This window comes from Saimiri boliviensis, chromosome X (assembly GCF_048565385.1).
Source record: "Saimiri boliviensis isolate mSaiBol1 chromosome X, mSaiBol1.pri, whole genome shotgun sequence".
Classification (NCBI taxonomy): Eukaryota; Metazoa; Chordata; class Mammalia; order Primates; family Cebidae; genus Saimiri; species Saimiri boliviensis.
The window spans coordinates 25,773,899-25,801,823 of NC_133470.1; the positions used below are offsets into that span (position 1 = coordinate 25,773,899).

Sequence of the window (27,925 nt, forward strand, 5' to 3'; positions counted from 1 at the left end):
CAAATTGTTCACCAAGTCTGATGACCTTCCATCATTACCTTTGTTAAAATTGTAGTCTAAGACACATAGATTCTTGTCTGAACTACTGCATTAGCCTTCTACCTTATTAATATCTTTTCTTCTTTTCTTTTTTTCCATTATAGTCCACGTGAACTTGTTAAAAGTGTATATTATTAGTACCTGTGTTTGTTTCCTAGGGCTGCCATAACAAATTACCACAAACAGGGTAGCTTAAAAGAGCAGAAATATATTCTTTCACAGTTCTAGAGGCTAGAAGTGAAATATCAAGGCATTAATAAGGCCATGCTCTCTCAGAAGTCTCTAGGAATTCTTTCTTGCCTCTTCCTGATTTCTGATGGTTACCAGCAATCTTTGCCTTTCCTTGGCTTGTAGCTGCGTCAATCTAATCTCTGCCTCCATTGTCATTTGGCCTTCCTCCTGATGAGTCTTTCTCTTCTTATAAGGATACAGTAATTGGATTTAGGGCACATCTTAATCTGTTTTGACCCCCATATGACTCCATCTTAACTTGATTTTGTCTGCAAAGCCACTCTTTCCAAATAAGGTCACATGTATAGGTACTCAGAGGTAGAATTTCAATGTATCTTTTTGGATGACACAATTCAACCTACAGCAGTCCACTACCATAAACTACAAATGGCTTTTTACTACAAATAGAGTACTTACTCTTTTAATAAGCCTTTACATGAATTGGCCTCATGCTATTCTTTTTTTTTTTTTTTTTTTTTGAGATAGAGTTCCACTCTTGTTGCCTAGGCTGGAGTGCAATGGTGCAATCTTGGCTCATTGCAACCTCCACATCGTGGGTTCAAGCAATTTTCCTGCCTCAGCCTCTCCAGTAGCTGGGATTACAGGCATGCACCACCATGGCTGGCTAATTTTGTATTTTTCAATAAAGATGGGGTTTCTCCATGTTGGTCAGGCTTGTCTCACACTCCCAACCTCAGGTGATCCTCCTGCCTCGGCCTCTCAAAGTGTTGGGATTATAGGCTTGAGCTACCACTCGCAGCTGGCCTCAGCCTATTCTTTATGCCTCACTTAGTTCCACTCTCCCCCTTATTCAATCTACTCCAACCACATTGGCCTTATATATATTCTACAACTATGCCAAGCTTGCTCTGTTCTTATGGCCTTTGCATATGCTTTTATCTCTTTCTGGAATTTTTCTCCTGTATCCACCTGTGACTATCTTCTCCTCATGATTTAAGTCCTAAGTTACAAACACCTTCTTGGAGAAATTAAAATAGTTACTTCTATACCCCATCACTCTCTACCCTCACAATGTATATTAACTGAAATATATTTCTTACTTGTTCACTCATGTTTTTCCTGGCAAGAATGTAAGCTTGATGAAGATAGGTTATGGGTCTTTATCGTTTCTTCTTATGTCTCCAATACCCTAATATCTAGGAGGAATATATTGGTCAATGAGTTTATATGCCAATTACAACCTCAAAGAACAAGATGATATATATAACAGCTAAGTAGATTCTAAAAAGTAGAATGCTAATTTACCTCTGATCTTCTGAACTTGTGGAGGTGGTAAGAATTGATGTGTAGTATTTCTAGATGTGGTGGGAAGAACAGTCAATCTTAGAAGTCAATTCTTAGAAGAACTCCAAGCAGAGAAAACCATATGCTAAGTACTGGGAAGTTAAGAAGCAACAAGATCAAACAGACATAAAGCAATTTATATTCTCTTTGAGGAGATAGTGCAGCTCCTGCAATAAAGCAGGAACCTCAGATAGTGAAAATCTTTGAGCTGAGTGACTATAGCCAATACCTAGTTGAAAGTCACATAAATATCACTTAGAATTTCAGTTCATGCAGAGACTTTGCAAGCACACAGTTTCCAGAGAAATAGTAGCATGGTCTGCTGGTTGAACCTTGGATATGGATCATTTATGTCCTTTTTTGTGTATTTATTTGCATCAGAGGTCTCAGAACTATTTTATTTATTATTGACTATTTAAATTACTGTCAGGAGAAAACATAGAACCTAATTTTCTAGCTGCGTGATCTTGTGAAAGGTACTCTAAATAGACAACAATAGCATCTACCTGATTAGTAATTTCTAAGGATTAATAAGACAGTACATGTAAAGTGCTCAGATACATGCCTGGCACGTAGTAAGTGCTCAACAAACATTGACAGTTCTTGTTAATAATGCTTATTATTTATAGGCATTGAAAACAAAATGCAAAAAGTTAGATATGAGCTTGTAGATAGTATCAATTATCTTTAAATGCTAATGATAAACCAAAATATTCCTGTTAGCTCTCTGGCTTTTGAAATATTGTACCAGCTTCCTATTGCTGCTGTAACAAAGTATCATAAACGTAGTGGCTCAAAACAACATAGATTTATTCTCTCACAGTTCTGTAGGTCAGAAGTATAAAATGAAATTTATGGAGCTAAAATCAAGGCATTGGCAGGGCTGGTTCTTCCAGGGCTTCAGGGGAGAATCTGCTGCTTGCATCTTTCCTAGTCCTTGATGGAATTTCTTGGCTCATGGCTTCATCACTCTAATACCCACTTCCATCATCATATGACCTTCTTCCTAACTTTGACACTCTTGCTACTCTCTTATAAAGACACTTGTGATTACATTGAGCCCACCTTGTAATCTGAAATAATCTTCTTATCTCAAAATTCTTCACTGAATCACGTCTATGAACTCCCTTTTGACATGTAAGGTAACATGTTCATAAGTTCTAGAGATTAGGGCCTGGATGTCTTTGCAAGCCATTATTCTGTCTAGCACAAATGCAGTCACTATCTTTTAATTTTAACAATTATTTAGAAACAAATACATTTTATTATTGCTTTTTCCTTTATAAGAGGATTCTACTGACACATTGGCACATAGGACAGATTCTTATATTTCTGTTCCTCAGTGAAAACAGTGGTCATATTCTCACTGAGTAACCCTGGGGTGACTTTGGAGCTCCTTTATAAAAGGTAACTCATTTTTCTGTGTGGTATAACCTCAGAATGGATTTTTTTTGTTGTTTGATAAAGCTAATTATTCTGAATAGTGATTAAACTTGTGATCTGGGGGTACCAGCCATGCCCCAGATCATTTGGAACATTAGGAGATATTTTTCCTTGTGACAACTAGGTGAAGGTGCTACTGGTGTCTAGTGAATACAGGCAATGGATGCTGCTAAACATCCTACAATGCATAGGGCAGCCCACCTTCCCAACAATGAATAATCTACCACACAAAGTTAATAGTACCATGTTTGAGAAACCCTGCCATAGGCAATTTTAAGAAACAGTATTATTCCTTGAACCTTTGCTTTTCAAAGTGTAGTGCATGGACCAGAAGCTTTGGCATCACGTGGGTCATCAGTCTCTTCGAAATCTCCCCAAGTGATCTGAACATTCAGCCAAGGCTGAAGATCACTGCCTTAGCTTTTCTCCCACTATCTTAACCCTACTCACAAGTTGTTACAGTTGTGGATATATAGAGAGTTTAACTGGAAAAGTAAAACTTAAAAAATTGCCACATATAACAAACATCATATATTAGAGCTTTAATTAACATAAAGCCACCTTTTTCTTGAGAGTTGCAGTAAATAATAAATTCCTCAATGTACTGAATTTTAAACATGCGGAAAGGTAGTAAGAATCAGGTTTATCCAACTGTTCGTTAAATATATTGGCAGGGAGAACTCACAAAGGAGGGCACATTCACTCAGGTAGGATCATGTTTGCAGCCTGCAAGAGTGATGATGGAGTATATTTGCTTTTCCTCCCTTGCCCTGTCATTTGCCTCATCCAATCTGCTGACTTTAGAACCCAAAAAGTTTCTTTGGTATGGGCTTTTGCAGCTGAATTACAGTGGAGAGCATGATGAATGCGAAAGGCGTAAGAAAGGTGAATTAGAAAAGTGGCAGAGGGAAACTGTATAGTGTTTTTATTTATGCTCTCTATTCTTGAGCATAGTGCACTTTCCATTTTAGCTAGTCAGGTTCATCCATTTACAATGTTTTCTCCTGTCGCCAAATAAGTGTGAGCTGTATTGAATTTCACAGAATTTTCTGGCAGCATATGAAACATATCAATTTACCCAGCAATTCCCAGTCATTTAAGTTTGGAATTATTATACAAATTAATTCAGTTAAGGCTACAGTAATCAGCATAGCCCTGTTAATATTCTGTGGCTTATAAAATAAAAGTTAATACAGATCCAACTAGACACCAATGTTTAAAGGTAATCATACATTATTGTATTCAGTGTTTGCAGCAATCCTTTGAGGTACAAACTATTGGTGTGCCCATTTTATAGTTGGAGAAAATGAGATATTAGATATTGAAGTGTTAAGTATTAGTAATTTGTCCAAGTTTGCATAGCTAGCAAGAAGTTGAGCTGGATTTCCTGAGTGTGTGCACTTAACCACATTAATTGTATATTTCTTTAGGTCTGTCTTCTTAGACAAGCATCAGCTAGTGCCAGGGATTTTCTAAACTATTTTGATTACATTAGCAACTCTAGATTTTGCAGAGGATGATTCCACTAGTTTTTAATGACCTTAATATTGAAGCCTTTCCCTAGCCACTATTCCCTTAAGATGGGTAGTTTCTCTGCTTTGCCAAATCTGAAAGACCTGATGTCTCAAAATATATTTGGTTGCTCCTGTTGATGATAATGTTATGGAAATAGACTTTTTCTATGCACCTTTGCATTTCCACTGATCTCTTATTTAGCAGCCTTGACGGTGTCTTTATACTGTTGTTCACACGGTTTCTGATTAAAACCCCATGATACTAACCTGTGACTAGAATTCAAAATCTAACCTGCGCTAGTTTATCATGATTTCTTTTGTTTAATTTCTTTTTTAACATTTTATTTAACATTGATAATTATACTGGTATATATTTATCTGGTACAGAGTGATACTATTATATATGCATGCAGTGTGGAATGATTGAATCAAGCTAATTAACATATTCCTATCTTAAATACTTACCTTGTTTAACTGTAAAAAATACTTTATCTTAAAGCATTTATTAATTTGATTATAATAATTGAATGTAGTATTAGATATAATTTAATAAATTAAAAATTGACTTTCATAGATATAAAATGAAGTTTTGTCAAAGTTTTATTTACATCACTAATTAATGAGGGAACCAGACAAGATGTTACACCTAACTTGATGGAGTTGTCAAAGAACCACAAATTTATATGTAGTAAAGGAATATTGAAATTTATTGACCACAGCATGTCTATCCACAGGGCAGTAATCAATTACGTTCTACCAGACGCAACTAATATGCATTTCTATGGATAAGAATTATTTGCATTGCTATTAGCGTTCTAGATGTTCACTGTATCTTTATAGAGATATAAAATAGCTTATTCAAAGGCAACGTTACACATATAAGATCAGATAATTCCCAGAGGCTCCAACTTTCTGTAGAAAGGATAGCTAATAATCTCTATTGCTCATTTAAGAGTCTCAAATGCTTCCTTAAGGTAGTATTATGGTAGATAAATTTACAGGCATATCTCTTCCCCAGTATACATTTCATGATTTCAATCACTCTCTGTGTGTGTGTGTGTGTGTGTGTGTGTGTGTGTCTGTATCTGTCCAGAATCTATTTTAATTAGATTCAGATTGCTAACCTGATGTTTTTATTAGTGATCTATTAAAATGGATCATATGGTTGAAAACAGTGAAAATTGTTGCAGTGAGAAAATATTTTGTACAATGTGGTTTATCAGAATGATTCTTAGATTTAGAAGTATATGTTTTTTACTTGTTGAATTATAATAAATCATTCAGGTTCTGAAAAAAAGTAAGATAATTTGATTCTTTAAAACCTTTTCTAAGGAAATTTTAAAGAGACATAAATACTTACATATTTTTGTAAAAAACAGTGCATGTTCTTTTTTTTTTTTCAAATCAGCGAAACATAGCAATATGGAGGAGAACCAAAATCAGTATAATTACATATGATAGCAAGCTCCTGTAATCTGCTGTGCTGTAGTTTTTAAGTCATTTTTCTATTATTAATATTATTCATACTAAGGATAATTTTCTCTATACAGCATTATATTCTGCTTTCATCTCTTTGCATGTTATTATGACTATTTTTCCAAATGGTAAATTTCAGAAGTATTTCTGAAGGCTGAATAATATTCCATCTTACAGATATTCTCTAAAATTTTTACTAGTCCTCTATATTAGTCAATAGAAAATTTAATAATTAACTATCTCTTATAAATCTGTCTGGATTAATGAATATTTAAGGTGGTATATTATTTACCTATTGTTATATAACAAATTACCAAAAACTTAGCAGCTTGAAACTATACAAATATATTATCATGTAGTTTCTGTGGCTCAGGAATCTGGGCACAAGTTAGTTGACTCAGTTCAGGGTCTCACAAGGTTGAAATCAAGATGTCAGTTGGGTCTCAGGTCTTATCTGAGACTTGAAGTCCTCTTCCAAGCTCACGTGAATTTTTGCAGAATTCAGTTTTTTTGTGTGTGTGGTTTTAGGATTGAGGCCGTCAGCTCCTAGAGGCTGACGTCAGCTCCTAGAGCCCACCTGACTGGGCTGGGCCCAAACAGGAAAATCTCCCTTTTGATTAACTTAAAAGCACCTGGTTAGTGACCTTAATCACACCTACAAATTACCTCTTTTTTAAAAAATATAATGTAACCTAATCATGAGCATTATATCTATCATATTTATACTTAAAAGAAGACAATTCTACAGGGTATGGACACAAGGGAGTGGAAGTCTTGGGGCCCATCTCAGAATTTTTACCACTACAGATGAAGTTTTAGAAGCAGGATGATTGATTCCAAGTGGTTAAATATTTTAAAGGCTATATATTGAGAAATTGCTTTCCAGTAAAATTGTACTAATATTTACTCCCATCATCAGATTATGAACATACTTGTTTTACTATATCCACATCAACATAATAAATGATCATTTAAATAATTTTGATTACTCTTTTCCTTTCTCAATATATGTATAAATATACAAAATTACAAGCATGGCATTTTTTGTGTGAGAAATTTTTATTTTTATTTGACAGATTATTTTAGTATATACTTTTATTTACTAATGGTCTTATGATTGTAATATTTAGTGACTATATGTCTTCTATATATTACCTATTCACTTGATTTATTCATTTTCTATATTCATTCTCTTTGCTAATTTTCCCAATAGATTTGTCAAAGTTCTTTATATTATATGGGCACCATCCTATTGATATATATGTTGGAAATATATTTGCTAATTTATAATTTGACTTTTAACTTTCATTCTAAAATTTGTATTTTTATGTTATAAAAAACACAATGTTCCATTTGAATTTTGACTAGAAGTGCATGTTACCAAATTGGAAAAACTTGACATTTTGTGCCAAAATTGACAAAGTAGTCAGTATTTTAATCCTGGAGCATATTATTTGGATGAATTTATAATAGAATAAAGTTTTCTAACTTTTAATCACCTTAATAAAAATTTTACATTTCTTTTTCTAATATTTACAGTCAATGTCTAGGAATTCCAGATCAAAGCTAAATGAAAATAGTAAGATTGACTATCCTTGCTCTCATTCTTTATATTAGTTTAAAGCACTTTATTTTGTTGGTTAAAAAAAAAGGTTTTCTATATTTTTATAACCATAACCATGACTTTCTGTTCCTTGGACCAAACTGTTTCTTGAACGCTTGGAAGTATTCCTCTGTATTATTTTCTTCAATCAACATTTTTGGTGTTTATACTTTAATAGCATTTTGAGATTTTAAATGATTTTGGTTTATTCATAATTTTCTTTTGTTTAATAAATTGTGGTTATTTTTATCCCCAGACCTTTATTCTGTAAAATTTACAAATTTACTAAATATTTTATGTCATTGTATATTTTATAACTTCTTCAGTTCAAATTTTGTTTACATCATTGCTCTTTTTTTTTCTTAGTAGATTAGATGGAAGTTTCGTCAACTTTTTATAATACAAAACTGGTTTTGACACTTCCTTCTTTAAGCACTATTGGTTTTTAACTCCCTGAAGCATACAGTCAGGACATCTTGAGACTCAAGCCAGCCCTTTCTTTATCAGATTCCTGTGCAAGTTTTCAACTTTACCTGGTGCCACCCAGTAGATGTGCCAATTATCCCATAGTAACTGCTCTTACTGCTCCAGACTATAGGTTTGCAAGACGTTCCACAGCAGTTTATGTTAGATTGCTCCACAGTGAACTCCACAGTGTTTAATTCTCAGGACAATATTTAAATAAGGCACAGATGCATTTTGGATAAGATTATTTGACTGCTGAGTATAATCTTTATCACCTTGTAGGCTAATCTGCCAAGAACCATATGACTTCAGATCCTATTGACACTTTGGTTTTTTAGTCATATTGTGAATTAGCTTTTGGAGATCAATTTAGAAGCTTGGTTATAATATTTGGAAGGTCAACATTTCCTTGGCAGAGAAGCTGTACAGGAATGAATATTATTCTGACTAGAATTGTGTTAAAAAGAAAACAAACAAAAATCCCACAGAGTTTTGTCAGGGCCAATTTAGAAAAAAATTATCTTAGTGACCTAAAACTTGTTTTTGATCATCTAAATATATCCTTCTCTCTACTCCCTAACCCATATTAAATAGATTGTCAAGCATTTTAGCTTTATTTTCATCAGTGGTTTTCGAAATGGACCATACACCCTTTCTGTCCTACTCTACCAGTAATGTCTTGCCCACCATTTATTAAACACTTTCTACCTTAGTCATTAATGAATCCCCTCTTCTGCTTTCTGAGTCAGCCCAGTGTCACCTTCTGTGAATGTATTCATGACCTCTCCAGGCTACACTGAGCACTTTCCATAGATTCTTGTGAATTTGTCACTCATACCATGTATGCCTTTGCTAAAATTGTTGATTTCCATATCTTTCTTCCATGTAATCCTTGCCACAGTGACCATTTCCTTATCATTTTGTACCTCAGTATTTAGAACAGCATCTGCATCATGGATAGGCACCCCATAATTAAGAAAAGCAAATATATAAATAACTTCATATTTGTGTTTAATTTACACACAAGTTTCCCTATGGCTAATTTTAAATATTACGCCTTTTAGTAACTTATGGTTATAAAGTGTCTGAGAGCTTCTGTTTATCTTCTCTATAGGAAATCTATCTCACAACTTTAACATGCATTGTTTATGTAAATTGAACTCTTGGAAAAATACTTTATCTGTGTCATTCACAAATGGATACTTCAATTTTTGATGAGCGTGAAAAAAATGGTTGCCTTGATTTTGAATATAGTCATGTCAAAACTTTAAGTATTGATTAAAATATAGTGAATCATTTTTGAGCATAGTTAATTATTACAAGCCAGGAGTAGAAAGAAGGCATAAGAAAAGGGCTAGCATTAAAAAATGTCTACAATTAAATGTCATTGTTAAATACTAATAGTCACCATAAAGACAAGTGTTTTACTTAAGGCTTGTGAAACTTTGAAGTAGGTATTTGCTACCTCTATGTGTTGGGGAAAAATAGGTAAAAACTGAAATAAATATGGCAGATACTTATGTCCATGCTTTGAGATGAGAAAACTGGGGCTTATAAAGATGAAGTAACTTGCTTACCTAAACACAGTAAGTCCAATAATCAAGGTTTTTCTCATTCTAAAGCTCATTCTCCCTGCTTTATAGTATAGAATTTTAAAAAATGAGTACAGTTTCCACCCATTTTACTTCCAAATTTACTTTTATATTCACCCATTTGTACTTTATTTTCTACCTATAAAATCAGGGGTCTCAACTTCCCCATACTAATATCTCTCTTCTTTCTAGATTCACTTCCTTCCTCTGGCTCTACTTCTCTTTTGCCTCAGGTACATATATGATCCAGAATTTTCCAGTTAAACCTCAGTGTCTCTACCCTCAATTGTGGACTCCACATTCACATTCAAAACACATTGTTGCTTGTTTTGAATGTTGTTTTTGAAAAACATTCAAAAAACAAACAAGTGAAACTTTCTACCTCGGACTGTTTTGATTATGTCCATTTATACTTCCATTTGTGTCATCTATGTAATGAAAAGACTGGTCATTAGCATGTTAACCCTGATGCCCGTTGTCATTTTTATTTTTCGGTAGGATCTCACTCTGTTGCCCAGGCTAGAATGTAGTGAAACAATCACCACTTACTCCAGCCTGAACCCCTGGAACTCAAGTGATCCACCTACCTCAGCCTCCCCAGTACTTGGGACTACAGGCATGTGCCACCACACCTGGCTAATTTTTAAAATTTTTATGTAGAGATGGTAGCCCTACTGTGTTGCACTGGCTGGCCTTGAACTCCTGAGCTCAGGTTATCCTCCTGCCGTGGCCTCCCAAAGTGTTAGGATTACAGGCGTGAGCCACCGACTCTGGCCCAGATGTCTTTTTTTATTCTCACAATACATAAGTTATCCTGACTATATCCTTAAATAACCTTGCTTGCTTCATTTACCCAACTACTTCTGATTCACACTCCCTCTGTGGCCCGCTTTTCTTTTTCTCTCTCTCGATTCACTTTGCCTGTCCTGTAAATATTTCTAAGCCCCAGGGTGGATAGTGTAAGCGTTTTTCTCTTCTTTATCTATACTTCCTTCTTGTTTTTCATAATACATGTTCTTAACTTTGGCTACAATTACAGTGTTGTTATCCTTCATCTCTCTACTGAGCTCTTGGCTAATATTTTTAATAAACTACATGATAGTTTTAACAGTAAATTTCATAGGCAATTTAAACTCAACGTGTCTCAAATATAATTTTGCATATTTCTCCATCCTCATTGCCCAAAATATCTTCTGTATTTCTATATATTGGTAAATAATATCATAATATATCTAGTTTTTCAAGCTATACATCACAGATTCACGATTCCCTTTAGAAGTTTCCTGTTGATTTCCAAATCTATTCTGTTTTCCCAGTATTCACTGTTACTGCATTGATTTATCCTCTTCCTCTTCTTCCAGTACTGCTGCCTGCTAACTATTTCCTTCCAACTTCAATCTGTGCTGTATAAAACAATTTAGATTATTCACTTAAAAACATCCATTGGCTCTTCATTGTCTATATTGCAAAGAATCTTAGGATTATTTGAAAGGGAGGCAGGTCAGAATCTCAAGTGAGTTATCATGTGTATTGTGAAGAAATGTTTTTGTGACTAAAGAAACAGGCAACAAAAAAGTAAAATTGCATGAAATAATCTTGGATGGTTAAGTTAGTTATGAATGAAGTTAGCATGAATGAAGATGTTACGTAAGAAGTTGAGGTTTTTTTCCCCTCATCCCCCCTATAAAGTTTTCCATTAATGTTTTGTCAGAATCCTGCATTGACAATGTCTATCTACAGTGATGCCTACAAATTTTATTACAGTCCACAACCTGTGGTCTATTTACACTTTATTCCTGAAACTTGCCATTTCATATCCTTGCTGTAATCATTTCCTATTGCTGCTTTAATAAGTTACCATAAACTTAGAGACTTAAAATAATCCAATTTTTAAATCTTATGATTCTGGAGATCACATGTTCAAAATGGGTCTAAAACCAAGGGTGTTTGGCAGGCTTTTCTTCTGGAGAATGTATGGGAAAAACTGTTTCATTGACTTTTCCAGCTCCTAGGGGCTGCAAACATTCGTTGTCTCATGGCCTGTTCTTCCATCTTGACAGTGTATCACTTGAACCTCTGACCTTTGTTTCCATCCATATACTTAATTTTTTCTCTTTCTGAGTCTGATTCTTCTGCTCTCCTTTTGTAAGAGAGTTTGTGATTGCTTTGGGCACACCTGAATGATTATCTCCCATCTCAAAATTCTAAACTTAATCACATCTAGACAGTCCCTTTGCTATGTAGAGCAATGTATTTAGAAGTTCCAGAGATTGGGACCTAGACGTGTTTGGTGAGGGGAAAGGGATGATATTTTGCCTATCACACTGAGTATTTCACTCATCCTTTGTCCTCGACCCAGAATTTCCTTTCCCTTAGAAAGTTTCTCCTTCATAATCTAGATGAAATACTTCTTCCCCTGGAAGCCCTTTCCTTTCATTTCACCACACCCAGCCTGGAGCAGAATAAATTCATTCCTCCCTCTACTGTCTAAGCACATTATACTGAATAAATGGCAACAGGGCCAGCCTAATTAAGTAGGTAAGCATTTGTTTCTTTAATGGTCTGTGAACCTTTTTTTATTAGACTCCATTGCATTGTCTTTGTGTCCCCATTGCATCGTAACAAAACATCTTGTAACTAGTATATGCTCAATAAGTGTTTATGACATGGTGGGTTTGAATATCAAAATTGAACTGCAGATAATAGCAAACATATCCAGTCTTTTTTTTTTTTTTTTTTTTTTTTTTTCCAGCTAGCATTCATTGAGCATTGGAAATAAGAAGTTGTATAAAACTCACATTTACCTTTCAGGGCCTTCCAGTCGAATAGAAAGCTGGTATGCACAGAATATTTAAGAAGAAAAGGATGTGAGTGTTAGTAGTATTAATTAATTAGTAGTTCTTACAGTAATAATAAAAATAATAACAATTAACTATAATAACAATAATACAAACAGAAGCTTGCCTGTAATCTCAGCACTTAGGGAGGCCAATGCAGGTGGATCACCTGAGATGAGGAGTTTGAGACCAGCCTGGCCAACATGATGAAACCCTGTCCCTACTAAAAACACAAAAATTAGCCGGGTGTGGTGGCGGACGCCTGTAATCTCAGCTACTTGGGAGGCTAAGGCAGGAGAATCGTTTGAATCTGTGAGGCAGAGGTTATAGTGAGCTGAGATGGCGCCACTGCACTCCAGCCTGGATGAAGGAGCAAAATTCAGTCTCAAAAAAAACCCGGGAAGCTTTAATTTGTTGTTCTTTCAATGTGCCAGTACTGTTCTAAGCACTATGCTCTCTGTAGTATTATAATAATAATACTTATTTTGCAAATGAGGAAACTAGTCACAGAGAGGTTATTTGTTCCAAATCACAGTTGATAGGTGGCAAAGCTGGGATATATAGACTTTCTCCTCTTAACCATCATGATGTGCTCATTCTGTATAAGGTTTAGTAGTGGTTTACGTGAAGCCAAATGGCAAATGGTATTGATAGGAAACAGGCAAGTGGTTTCCGGTCTATTCATCCAGAAACTGAAGACTCTTGAAATTAGTTCACCAGTAGTATAAACAATTAAAAAAAATATCTCGTAACCTCACTAAATAATTATGTACAGTTTGTATTGCTATTTCCGGGTACACATTTTAATTATGCAACAAGGATAGCAAAGCTTGGATGTCTATGGCTAGATATATTTAATCTGGTTTTCAATTTAAGACACAATAAACTTCCTCAGAGAAGTTTGTAAAGATTATTGTAGATTGACTAAGATGTTAAGTCTCTGAAATTCTGTGGGTTTCTTTTTGTTTTCCCTAATACTCAAAGTTTCAAGAGATTCAATTAAGGATCCTGATATTACCAAATTGATGCTTTCCATACAAATTAATTTTAAGAAATAGAATGGCCAACTAGCTGTATGCTTTACAGAAACGAGTAAGGAAATAGTATTTTGAACAGGAGTAAAGTAATAAGATTGTTAAGCTGAAAGGTCTTGCAGTGTATAGTTGGATCCTGGAGTTTCTTGGGCAGTGCTGATTAAACTCACACTGAGAGAGGAACTGATTCTCACAGCTAACCTGAAGGCTGAAGATATCAACTTGAAGATTTCCTGCAGCTCCAGTTAGTGTGGTGGCTGGAAAATGGGATTCGGGTTTTAGGAATGCATGACTCAGATTTATACTTTAATGTGGCAGTTCATCAGATGTGTCTGGTGAATCAGCTCTTTGGACTAGGTTTCACTTATGTCTTAATGTAAATTTAAGGTCTTTGCATAGAAAACTTTAACAGCTTATTATCCCTTAAATGTGCTGCCATTAAAATAGATTATTCTTCACGCTATTTTACAAATTCACTGATTTTCTGAATAAAATGGTGATGGTGACACTTTGCTACAAGTGAATGGATTTTGCTTTTGTTTAGTGAATTTAAATGTGTTTTAACAGAGTTATTAATGTGAGTAAATTAATCAATTAAAACCATTCAGAAGTATCTGAATGAGGCTCTGGGAGAACACAAAAGGTGATAGTTTTGGCTTTCTCATCTTTAATAAAGTTATAGTGATTGAAACCTGGATATGATCAGTCCTCAAATGTCTTACAAAGAAACTTGTGCTCTCATAAGTTGACAATATATTTGAACTGTATTGTGATTTGCCACTTTTTGAAAGTTGGCCTTTCAGCTCTATCTCAGTCTTATACAAAAAGAAAAGAAGCAGGGAATAGAATGGTAGTTGCCAGGGGCTGGAATGGGATGAAGAAAAAAGGTGAGATGTTGGTCAGAGGGTATAAACTTGCAGATATGCAGTGAGTACATTCTGGTGATCTAATCTACAGCACGTTGACTATAGTTAATGATACTATATTGTATACTTAAAATTGGTTGAGTGTAGATCTTAAGTCTTACAACACACAAAAATAGACCAGCTGTGTCAGTTGAAGGATGTGTTAGCTAACTTGATTGGGATAATTGTTTCACTATATATGCATATCAAAACACATGGTACATTTTAAACATATACAACTTTGTGAATTATACCTCAATAAAGCTGAGACACAGAATGATGATTTTCTGAGGAAGATAATGTTCATTTATTTAATTTCAAATGAAATATCTCTCCTTGAGAAATCCAAACACACTAGGTTGGTGTCCCTTCTTGTATCCCTCTGCAAGCCTTATAATAGAAAAAAAAAAATTTTGTGGGTAGCTTCATTGAGTGTTTCTTCTTCCTCCTCTTCCTCCTCCTCCTCTTCCTCTTCTTCCTCTTCCTCTTTTTGGTTCAGTGTCTCACTTTGTTTCTCAAGCTGGAGTATAGTGACACAATCTCAGTTCCCTGCAGCCTTGACTTCCCAGGCTCAAGCCATTTTCCTACATCAGCCTCCCAAGTTGCTGGGACTACAGGTGCACTCCACCATGCCCAGCTATTTGTGTGTGTGTGTGTGTGTGTGTGTGTGTGTGTGTGTGTGTGTGTGTGTTGTAGTAATGGGGGTTTTGCCATGTTGCCCAGGCTGGTTTCAAACGCCTGGGCTCAAGGGATCTGCCTGCTTCAGACTCCCAAAGTCCTGGGATCATAGGCATAAGCCACTGTGCTTGGCCAGAGTGTACATTCCTTTAATAAAAACAAAAGTCTTAAAATTCTCTTAAAGTATCTTTAGAGGTTTTTTGAAAGAAAATATAAAATCACAATTAAATATTTTGAGGCATACAGTTTATGATTTAATCTCCATTGGAAAGAATGACACTGAATAAAATCACATTCTATTATACCATGGATTGTTAAAAATACCAGTTTGGATGATTTATATTAAGATAAATTGTTAATGAAATAATTCTTTTGAAGGGATCATTTCCACTTATTTAAATACAACTAGGACCTTTAAATAAAAAAAAAAAATCCAAAACCTCAAGTGAACATAAGATTTTAAAGGATTTTGGGGGTGACGGCTATAGAGGCATAATTTTGGTATTACTGGTTTTGATTTAACTTAGGAACCACAGCATATGGGAAAATATAATAGAAATCCTGTTTATCTTCTTTCCTTTTGTGTAATTCATTGCACCAATCATGTTTGATCAAAGTCATGAAACTTTTATAATATTGTTATCTATTTTTAAAACATGTATATTTTTCTTTTTCTTAATCTTTGCTTTAGGGAACAGCCTTTAAAAGCTGGAAGATGAAAGCTCCGATTCCACACTTGATTCTCTTATATGCTACTTTTACTCAGAGTTTGAAGGTTGTGACCAAAAGAGGCTCCGGTAAGCAGTATTCCTCTATTTTTTTTAACTGTTTTTTTAAATAGCTTAAAGTGATAGTGCTACATTTACACATGTGCCATTTGTGGAAAAGTTGAGAATGATCAGTTATCCGTATTGTAGAGAGATTGAGTAAATAGGTGGAGCACACTGATAGGGAATTAGAAAAGTGAGAGTGGATTCAAGAGAATGTGGCTTATTTTGTTAATTAGTATGAATTGGCATGGATTCAATAGCAAAAGCTTGTATTTAGATTCATTTCATTGTAGGATTTTAAGTATTCTTATATAAACAGTGTTATTTATTTTTCTGCATGGAACTATTGTATCATTGATGTTAACTTTTATTGTTACCATATTGATGTCAGCTATGCCCAGGGAAGGTTCTTTTCAGGGTTGTACTCCAGCTGATTTGATGAATTACTTGGATGTATTTAAAGAAAACAGTAGTTTTATTGAAGAAAATGTTATGAGGAAGCACTAATATTTTAATAGGAAATATAGAGGCAAAGTAGAATGGTAATGAAAGGAACTGCTAAATAGATTAATGTTGGCATTTATGAAAAACTTTACATGTTATCAGGCATCTTGGTTTGCAGTGGACTGTTGATACTTAAGTTGTATGGTACAATTGAATAAATACCATTATCAATGTGAAGTTGTATCTTGTCTAGTAAGTCACTAATAATGTAAAGCCTTGTCATGCTCACACCATGTGGAGTCACGTAATTCTTGAAGTTATAGCTTTTAGGTATAAAGGAAGAAGAAGGATATTGTGTTTTGTTGCTAGAATTAGAATGTATTGTCTGTTAGTTCCAGAGAGACTGTGGGAAAAAGGAGATGAGATAATGTACAAGAGGTTGCAGTGTTGTGATATAAGCAATTGCATGGACAAAAGCATTTTTGGAATTCAGAAAGTAAAGGGAAGGAAAGGGCTGAGATGGGGCTGTGAAACTATCATCTTAGTCCTTGAGGTTAAAAAGCTTCAAACTCACTTCGATGATATAATGAAAAAGCCTACATGCAGGAGAAATAGGGAGCAGCACTGTTCTTGTGAGCCCCTCCTGAGGATAAAGTTTGGAGGGAAATTGCGGAGGGCATTGTGCATGGACAAGGGTTTGGTGCATGGTTGAAAGTTATAAAAAAAATACTGAGCCTGTTGGTTCTAGCATATTTGGTTATTATACAGCTGTTGTTATAGGCAATGTGAAAAAATTCTGTTTCTTTGTCTACACGTGATTTCATACCTTCTTCTCATTGGGTCTTTTTGAATGAGATTAAACCCCAGGGTAGGATTATGATATAGTGGTTTATGTAATTCAAATGGGTTAATGGCAGATGACCTATATCTTGATTTCTTTAATTGTACTATGCTTAAGTACAATTAAGCATAAACAAGAGAGAGTAGGTAGAAGGGGGAGTAAATAGTGATGAAAGCTGATAATTTTTACAACATTGATGTTTTCTGGAATAGAAATTTATATTACAATCACTTAACATAGATTTTTGAGACAGTAGCTATATAGAAGAGAAATACTCATTTGTATAAGTATTATAACAAAATGACAATAGTTCATCTGAGATAGAAATATCAATTAATTCTTTAAAACTTTATTTTTCTGGTGATTACCCCTAATAACATAAAATCTGTTTTTCCAGTTCTTTCTGTGTATGTCAGATCTATGATTTATTGAAATATAAATGTTATTCCTTTTTAATCATAATGTAATATGTCCATTCTATATAACCTCTGATTTGGGGGCAAGACATTTTATCAAACTGGGACTTCATTTAATATAAATCAAAATATTAAAATATTTCAAAAATCTGTGTTAAGTGATTTTAATGTAAATGTCTATTCTAGAAGACATCTTTGTTGTAAAAATTATCTGCTCTAAAGACTTGAGAAAACTCAATAATCTCTCAAATTCAGTTTTATTTTAATTTTATAATTATTTTAGAAGAATGGTAATAAGATGCTGTAATTTAAGCAGAAGTTCTGGGACCTCTTTTCAATTTATGAATACAGTTGTCACATAACTATGTAATATGTCCTAAACCAAATGTGTTTTCTATATTATAATGTAAAAAGGACAAGGCACGTGTTCGGATTTTGCAGCATGCTTGATTTGTTTACTTTTCTATATGATGTAAATTAACATACCTTCCCCTGGTTTCTGTATTAAGATCCAGACGGATGGAGGCTTGTTTGTTTGATTTTTGGTTATTAAATGTACAGTTTGGGAATGAATAATATTGTTCTATCCGTATACTTTCATAGCTTGCACTTATTTCAGCTGATGTCTGTTCCCATGGCACCTTTGTTTAAGAGAAGCAGATATGTAGCTTACTGAATAGTGTCATTACTGATCTCCATACATCAAGTAGAAGAGGATTGTACTTGGCATCTTTTCCTTAAATGATTAATGGCTCAATCTTCACACCGAGCCCAACCTATAAAACCAGCAGAACCATAGCTAAGGGATAAAAATCAATTTTTGATGTTGATTTTGCATATTAACCAAGAGAACTTCTTATCTTTCTTCTTTCCTCTTTTCATTTAATTCTTTTTTGATTCTTTATCTTATTAATCTTTTTGAAAGGTCAGTAGACATGATTCAAAACCTGAAGTTTTTCACGTGTCTTTTACTAGAATATTATTTTTAGTTCACTGTGACCACTAGAGAGCCAGAACTAGATATTTTAATATTTAGGAATATATACAACATTATATTACACAGAGAAATATTGAATTTTTATGGCATGTTAATTTTGTATAGTGTTTGCTTTAGATTAGCACATATGGTCATTCCATAAAAATTTAAAAGTAGATATTTGTTTCTCATTAACAGAACTAATTTGAAAGCAATAAGAGTTCTTTTTACACAAGCTGGAAATGCATTATTTTTATCACATTGGCTTACACTCCCATTGCTATTAATTTAAGGAAAAAAATTAAGTATAATAAGGCAGTTATATCATTATAACATCCTTGACTGAAAAAATGCAGCTTTGTAACGTTTTCTTTTAAATATCACTTCAGATATGTACAGTATGTTATGACAATTAAGGACTGAATCTGGTCTCTTAAGTAATGTCCTAAAGTTCTGCCTATATTTAGAATCAAGACTTTTAATATCTATTGAGGCAGATAGTCAGCCTTCGTTACACAACAGGTTTTATCCTGGGACAATTCAAAATCTATTTTTTTAGTTTTTATAAGTAGCACTTGATGAAAGATGCTAAGACAACCAATACTACCAATCCCCCTCAAGCATGTGAAATATTAAAGCAATTCAGTAAGTAAACATTTCAGTTGCTGTCATTTGCAGAATTCTGAAAAACACACACACAAAAAGTAAAACACATGTACAGCAAATGCTTGCTACGAGAATCTTTGTATCTCAACCAGTTGAGAAAATTTAGCTTTGCATTCTTGTTTCATGGCCCCTTTCTTCCTTGATTCTTTTCTCTCTTCTTTTTCTTTTTGTTCTTTCCTTCCTTCCTTCTTTCCTACCTCCCTTCCTTCTTCTCTGTTAGTATATTTATCTGCAAATAAAAGGAATTTATTTTCATATTCCCACTGTGTCTTGGTAGGACTTTTCAAACTATAAAAATATTATTATTACTTTGTCTGCATGGTTAAGGGATTTGAACGTATTTTTACATGACCATTCAAAGAGGTTAGGATAGTCTCTATTAATAATAACTATTCTTAAATATATACATTTAAAAATTGTGTATAACTAAGAATCTGGAGTAAGATTTGGGAGCAGGGAAATAGTTTAAATGGTTGAAGGACAGTTATAGACAAAGTGTGACTATAGCACTTTGGGGCGACTAAAGAGTGAAGTTGTAATTTGAAAAGTTTGGGATACTAAAGAAAAATGAAGCTAGAGGGGTCTGGATGTACAAATTAGGCAAGAAAAGGGGTTCCATGATGGTTTGCTCTCAAAACATCGTCAGAATATAAGATGGTGAGTGCAAGGACGATGATTAATATGTGCTTATAATCTCTACAGTGCCAAATATGCTGTTTCAGAGTCAGGGTTCAAGGAAATGTCTTAATGAATTAATGACTGCATGAATGGGTGAGTGAGTGGTTTTAATATTCAGAATTACATCAGCGAGGATGCTACAGGACCAAAACGATATTAGAAAGTTAAAGGTAAAATTAAGTAGAAGCATTTAAGAAAAATGTTTTTTTCTTAAAGAGCAATCAGTATAATGCATAATGTGAGACTACTGAAGCAAAAGATACAACTCAGAATAAGCAATATCTAGGTCATGATAAGGGTTTAGATGAAGATAAAGAACGTTTACAAATTGGGAGTGTTTTCATTGGGTTGAAATGCAGTTGAAAATCTGTTAAAGGGTAAGGAAAATGATTCTTGAAGTATTTTTCTATTGGAATTTTACTGTATTTAGCTCTGCTTTAAAGAAGTACTAATGTCATTGTGCAGAAGTTTTGGATTTAATGGTATTGTTCCGTAATGGCCATTATGAAAAGGTTGAGCTCATGATTACTAATACAGGATAAATAAGCAAGTGACTTCAGTATAGACAAAAAGTGTTCAGTTATTAGAGCATATGAAGAAGAGTAAGTGGCTGCATTACCAAAAAACACATGTTGTTTTAGGAGGGATTTAAACTATATAAAAGCTCCCTAAAGCAGCCAGCTACTAGAGAGTAAAAGGGTTACCACAGGGAGTTGATATTCTCTTCATTCTAGAACCTGACAGGGGACACCTGTTTGTGTAAAATGATTTAGATGCAATTCTTCTTGACAGCAAGAGAAAGACAAGCCTCAAGAGGTTTTCCTAAACTTGTGACTCTAGGCCCAAATAATTTATAAAAGGTAGGAATAGCAAAATAACTAAAGACACAGTTTTGGTTCCAATTTTTGTGTTGTTACCTATGGATATTCATTTAAGTGAAAGAAATTATACTACTGTGTAAAGAAAGTGAGATTTAAGTGAATAGGAATGAGAAAGTCTAGTGGGGGTACTTCCACCTCATGTCAATGTGATTTATGTGCAGCAGCTCTCTTGGGCATTCCTGTAAGTCAATGAGCTTAATTTCACATGATTAAGAGACAACCTAGTCCCCAAGCATCTGCCTTTTATTATGTTACCATGTGTTTATTCTCAGTTTGTCAAATATGTCAAAAAAGATAAAGCATTTCTCCTTATTTTCCTTTGGGGTAGCTTATAAGATCAAACTTCCGGGGCTTTGTTTCTTTACCCTTTGAAGTTAAAAAAAAATGCACTTTAATTTTTCTCAGAAAAAAAATTTGTCCTATTTATTGTACTTTTTACAAATTTTGAAATCAGATCTAGAGTAATTTTAATATTCCTTTGAAATTATGTCTTTAAAATAACAAGTCTAACAAAAATGGAACTTGTACCTAACAAACAAAATTATCCAATATCTTCTTTTAGTTATACCTATATTCTGTCATATCTATATTATACCTGTGAATTTCCTCACAAACTTACCCATTCAGTTTTAGTTGTTGGTACAATTGTATATAGAGTTGGCACAGATTAATGCCAATTGTAGAAAATGATGCCTGCTTCATGGTGAGTTGAAGATAAACGGCAGTATGAATGAATCTTCCAAGTTGTCTAAGACTTCAATGAGGAGGGGAATATTCCAAGTTAATAAACATAGCAGTGTGGTACTGTATCATGAGGGTACAAAAGTATATATTGTTCTATGTATTGGATGGGAGAGGTGTGGGATAGAGGGCAGCAATGTAAAAGCAAGTTGTAGGCAATTTGTTTTGTTAGAAAAATGATATCTGTATTAGTCTATTTTCATATAGCTGATAAACACACACTTGCAACTGGGCAATTTACAAAAGAAAGAGGTTTAACTGAACTTTCTACATGGCTGGCAAAGCCTTACAATCATGGCAGAAGGCAAGGAGGAGCAAGTGACGTCTTACATGGATGGCAGCAGGCAAAAAGAGAGCTTGTACAGAGAAATTTCTGTTTTTAAAACCATCAGGTCTTGTGAGATTTATTCACTATCATGAGAACACTGCAGGAAAGTCCCACCCCCATTATTCAATCACCTGCCACCGGATTCCTCCCATGACACATGGGAATTGTGAGAGTTACAATTTAAGTTGAGATTTGGCTGGGGACACAGCCAAACCATATCATTCCATCCCTGACCCCTCCTAAATCTCATGTCCTCATATTTCAAGACCAATTGTGCCTTCACAACAGTCCCCCAAAGTCTTAACTCATTTCAGCATTAACTCAGAAGTCCATAGTCTAATGTCTCATTTGAGATAAGTTAAGTCTCTTTGACCTATGAGCCTGTAAAATAAAAAAACAAGTTAGTTATTTCCCAGATACAATGGGGATAAAAGCATTTGGTAAAAACCGCTGTTCCAAATAGGAGAAATTGGCTAAAACAAAGGGCCTATAGGCCCCATGCAAGTCTGGAATCTAGCAGGGCAATCAAATCTTAAAGCTTCAAAATGATCTCCTTTGACTCAATGTTTTGCATACGGGTCATGCTGATGGAAGAGGTGAGTTCCCATGGTTTTGACAGTTCCACCCCTGTGACTTTGCAGTGTACAGCCACCCTCCCAGCTGCTTTCACTGGCTAGTATTGACTGTCTGTGGCTTTTCTAGGTAGACTGCAAGCTGTCAGTGGGTCTACCATTCTGAGATCTTGAGGATGGTGGCCCCCTTCTTATAGCTCTACTAGGTGGTACCCCAGTAGAGGCTCTGTGTGGGGGCTCTGGCCCCACATTTTCTTTCTGCACTGCCCTAGCAGAGGTTCTACATGAGATCCCCACCCCTATAGCAAACTTCTGCCTGGGCATCCAGGTATTTCCATATATCTTCTGAAATATAGGTGGAGGTCACCAAACTTCAATTCTTGACTTCCATGTACTTCCAGGCTCAACATCATGTGGAAATTGCCAAGGCTTGGGGCTTGCACTCTCTGAAGCAACAGCCCAAGCCCTATGTTGGCCCCTGTCAACCACAGCTGGAGCAGCTGGGACATAGGACACCAGGTCCCTAGACTACACACAGCAGGAGGACCCTGGGCCTAGCCTATGAAACCACATTTTGCTCCTAAAGCTCCAGGCCTGTGATGGTGAGGGACTGCTATGAAGATCTTTGACATACCCTGGAGACATTTTCCCCACTGTCTTGGGGATTAACATTCAGTTCGTTATTGGTTATGCAAATTTCTGTGGCTGGCTTGAATTTGTCCTCAGAAAATGGGATTTTCTTTTCTAGCACATTATCAGGCTGCAAATTTTCCAAACTTTTATGCTCTTCTTTCCTTATAAAACTGAATGCCTTTAACAGCACCCAAGTCACATCTTGAATGCTTTTCTGCTTAGAAATTTCTTCCACCAGATACCCTAAATCTTCTCTCTCAAGTTCAAAGTTCTACAAATCTCTAGGGCAGGGACAAAATGCTGCCAATCTCTTTGCTAAAATATAACAAGAGTTACCTTTGCTCCAGTTCCCAACAAGTTCCTCATCTCCATCTGAGAACAACTCAGCCTGGACCTTCTTGTTCATATAACTAACAACATTTTTGTCAAAGCCATTCAATAAGTCTCTAGGAAGTTCCAAACTTTCCCACATTTTCCTGTCTTCTTCTGAATCCTCCAAACTGTTCCAGTCTTCCAAAGTCACATCCACATTTTCAGGTATCTTTTCAGCAATGCCCTACTTCTGGCACCAATTTTCTGTATTAGCCTGTTTTCATGTTGTGGATAAGGGCATACTTGACACCAGGAAGAAAAAGAGGTTTAATTGGACTTAAAATTCCACATGGCTGGGGAAGCCTCACAATCATGGCAGAGGGCAAGGAGGAACATGTCACATCTTACGTGGATGACAGCAGGCAAAAAGAGAGCTTGTGCAGGGAAACTCCCATTTTTAAAACCATAAAATCTCATGAGACTCATTCACTATCATTAGAACAGTGCAGGAAAGGCCCACCCCCATGATTCAATCACCTGCCACCCGGATACCTCCAATGACAGGTGGGAATTATGGGAGTTACAATTCAAGATGAGATTTGAATGGGGACACAACCAAACCATATGAATGTTTATTGTAGAGATAGCACACTGGCAGTCACAGCTTATACCAGAGGATTGACCCCTGATTTACGGGTAGTCAACTATAGGCTTGCAGATGATCCGTAAGGTGGCTTGGAAATTAGGGACACTGGTATATCAGTATCCTATTGCTGTTCATAAAATTACTACAAACATAGTGGCTTAAAGCAACACAAATTTATTATCTTATAGTTTTTGAGGTTCTTCATCATCACATCTCCTCTGACTCTGACCCTTCTACCTCTCTCTTTCCCTTAGAAGGACCTTCAAGATTATATTGGGCATCCTCAGATAACCCAGGATAATCATTCCATCTTAAATCATTAATTTAATCAAACTGAAAGGTACTTTTTGCCATGTAATATAACACAGTCATATGTTTAAGGGATAAGGCAGTGGACATCTTTCTGGAGGGCATTATTTGGCTTACTGCAACTGACAATTAGCCAATTCAAACAAACTGCGTATTGAATTGCATTGAAGACTGGGGAATGAATTGTCAGCCAGGAGCCAGATGGGAATGGAAGAGAACAAGAACATACTGAGGGTGAAAAGCAAGAAAATTTTCAACAGAAAAGAGTTGAAAATTTTTGCTGAAAGGCCCATGTTATCCATGGTGTATATTAAATGGTGAGGTGGGGGTTGTAGAAAAAGAAGAAAAAGGAAAGAAAACAGGGCAGAGGGAAAGGAAGGAAGAGAGATATGGAAAGAGAAAGAGAGGAAACTGATATTAGCGATGCTTTGGATCTTAAGAATATTTTAGGGCCAGGCGCGGTGGCTCAAGCCTGTAATCCTGGCACTTTGGGAGGCCGAGGCGAGTGGATCACCAGTTCAGGTGTTCGAGACCATCCTGGTCAACATGGTGAAACCCCGTCTCTACTAAAAATACAAAAAATTAGCTGGGCATGGTGGCACGTGCCTGTAATCCCAGCTACTCAGGAGGCTGAGGCAGGAGAATTGCCTGAACCCAGGAGGTGGAGGTTGCGGTGAGCGGAGATTGCGCCATTGCACTCCAGCCTGGGTAACAAGAGCGAAACTCCGTCTCAAAAAAAAAAAAAAAAAAAAAAAAAAAGAATATTTTAGGATTCATCTGCACTCTACACATATACTTTCAAAAATACCCCCTTTTTTTTGTGGTAGGCTAAAGGAGTCTGTGTTCCTTTCAACAAAACAATACCTGACCTGAAAATGATTTCCAAACACAAGGTAATAGCAGTGAGAATAGTGAAGACAGAAGAGAGAACAATTTTAAAGTTAGACTAAATTGAAATAGATGATCAATTAGATGTGAGAGGATATAAAGAAAAAGGTAAAGAAGAATATTCTTTAATGAGAGGATTGGGATACCATCCATCATGTTAAAGGTCCCCAAATCACAGAAACTTGAAATGACTACTTATTTAAAGAAAACAGTAAGAAGATCTTTCTGACTAAGATGAAGCCCCAAATGTAGATTGAGGATCGAATATGAAGGGTTTTGGATGTCTTGCAAGGTATTGTGGATTTTATCATGAGAACAAAATATTTTGGCTGAGATATTTAATAACTTTGCAAATACTGTTAGTAGAAAATTCAGTCTGGGTGGTTGGGGCTTTGATTTGATAGATCTGTTCATTGTTGTATCTTCTCTATATCATAAAGATGAAACTTCTCGCTGTGTATATGATAGTGTTACACACATTTGTGAGTCCATTCGTAAAGCTGCCTTTACAGAGAAGGGAAGACACATAATCAAGCTATGTAGTATCACACATGAAAATGGCATGGTTAACCTTGATTTTAGACATGTAACACCCCCTGTAGAAAAGACTAGGGTGGGACTCCAGAATGGCCAGTAAGAGACTCAATAAAAATCATATTTACATAGAGGAAGGGCCTATAAAGCAATTAAAGGGACTGAAAATATGTTTCTGAAGAATATATAGGATCCGATGAGTGTTTGGAGATGAATTGTGAAATAATTTAAGGAGAAGTTATATTGATGGTGTCACCAATTACAGAGAGAAGATCCATGGCAGTTTTTGGGGGGAGTGGGGATGGAATGAGTTCAATTTGGAACATACAAGCTGTGGTAGTCGCTGGAAATGTTGAGCTAATGGATTTATTGATCTGGAATTGTACTAGTTTCCTGTGGCTTCCGTAACAAACTGCCACAAACTGACTTAAAACAATAAAATTTGTCCTCTCAAAGCTCTGGAGGCCGGAAGCCCAAAATCAAAGTACAAGCAGGGCCACACTTCTTCTGATGTCTCTGTTTCTCTGTTGCAGAATCCTTCCTTGCCTCTTCCACATTCTAGTGGCTTTAGTTTTCCTTGGGTTGTTGCAGCTACCATCTTCATATGGCCTTCCCTTCTGTGTCTTTAAACTCCTTCTGCTTTTCTCTTATGAGAAAGGACAACTGTCATTGGATTTAGGATCCATTCGGAAAATCCAGCATGATCTCATTTTGTGATCTGTAACCTTAATCACATTCACAAAGATTCTTTATCCAAATAAATTCGTAGTCACAGGTCTGGTCAGACAGATATTTTGGGGGAACACTGTTGACACTGCAAATGTCAAGTCAGGAGGTATGGATTTTGAAATTGTCCTCATATTGAGAGCAGCATGATGGAATGAGATTATCCAGGGAAAACATGCAGAGAGAGACGAGGAAAAGAAAAGGGAAAGGGAAATAATCAAGGATTCTCTGGAACACTAGCCCTGAAGAGGCTGGCAGAGAAGGAGAAACCAGTCAGGGAAAGAGATTAAGGGAAAATTGAGAGGAAGAAAGAGATCTTAGTTGTTTTCCTTCCTGCAAACCAAGAATGGAGAAAGCTTCAAAATGAAAGAGCGATAGTGTTAAATTCTTTGGAATGTTGTGTCAAGTAACTGAAAATAGAAGGTGATGTCAGGTTTTTAAAGAGTATATATTGTACAAAATCAGTATATTAAAGGGCCTTTGTATATTAAAGGGATTTTATTTTTTTAAAGTTGTTTAACTCTTTAGAAATTATGCTTTTTCTAGGTAAAACAAGTATAAAACTCACAGTTAACTATGCTAATGAAAAGAATTGCATTATAGTACAGATAAATTTTTTTCCAATGAAAAACTTCTTTTATCAAAAATTGAAACAAGTTTTGCCATAGATAAATGCACTGAAGGACGGGTAATACTGATTTAATTTTCATTTTTTCATTTTCTATGTACATATATGAAAGATAGCTTACAAATGTATTATAATTTTCTATGGTTAATCTTCATGTTAACTATCATAAGTCGGCAGGAAAGGTCTACAGACAGTTAATGTTTACACTCCAACTTTCATCTACGGTGATGATCACAAAAATTCATGTTTTCAGTTAACCTCTAAGAAGTGTCTTACATTAATCTGATGAGTATTATATTAGGTTGGTGCAGAAGTAATAGCAATTTTTGCTATTACTTTCAATCACAAAACTATAATTAGTTTTGCACTGACCTTATAATACCCACAGCACTGGAAATTAAGACACTTGGATTTCAATCCAGCTCCTAACGGGCCTTGTTGATTAGGAACATGTCCCTGACTGAACCTGTCATGTCTTTGGTTTCTGTTTTCATAAAGTTTTGAACTACAACATCATCCGTAGAAATAGTAGTTTATCGTTTTGTTCCTTTCACAAATGTTTATTGAACACTTTTAATGCATAGTAAGTATATACCTGATCTTTTTTTTTTTTTTTTTTTTTTGTAACTTATTTTACGTATCTGCAAACTGTTCACCCGTTTAGATAGGCAGAGTTTGTGACCGGAGTACCTGAGGCCCATTGTTGGCTACATTTGACTTTATGCTATACAGTTTGTGCCAGACTACAAAGTGGAGGATGTTATTAGCTTAAAACAAAGGTTCTATTAAGAGGAAACAATGTTTCTTGTTAAAC

The 27,925-nt window shown here is 35.3% G+C and overlaps 1 protein-coding gene across 1 annotated transcript in view; it reads left to right on the forward strand.

Moving 5' to 3' along the window:
• Nucleotides 1-27,925, forward strand: part of IL1RAPL1 (interleukin 1 receptor accessory protein like 1) — a 1,349,174-nt gene that overhangs the window by 199,384 nt on the left and 1,121,865 nt on the right. The window contains exon 2 of the mRNA XM_003924076.3: nt 15,814-15,919. Coding sequence (XP_003924125.1) covers nt 15,838-15,919 — 82 coding nt within the window. The 5' untranslated portion in view covers nt 15,814-15,837. The remainder of the gene's footprint in view (nt 1-15,813; nt 15,920-27,925) is intronic.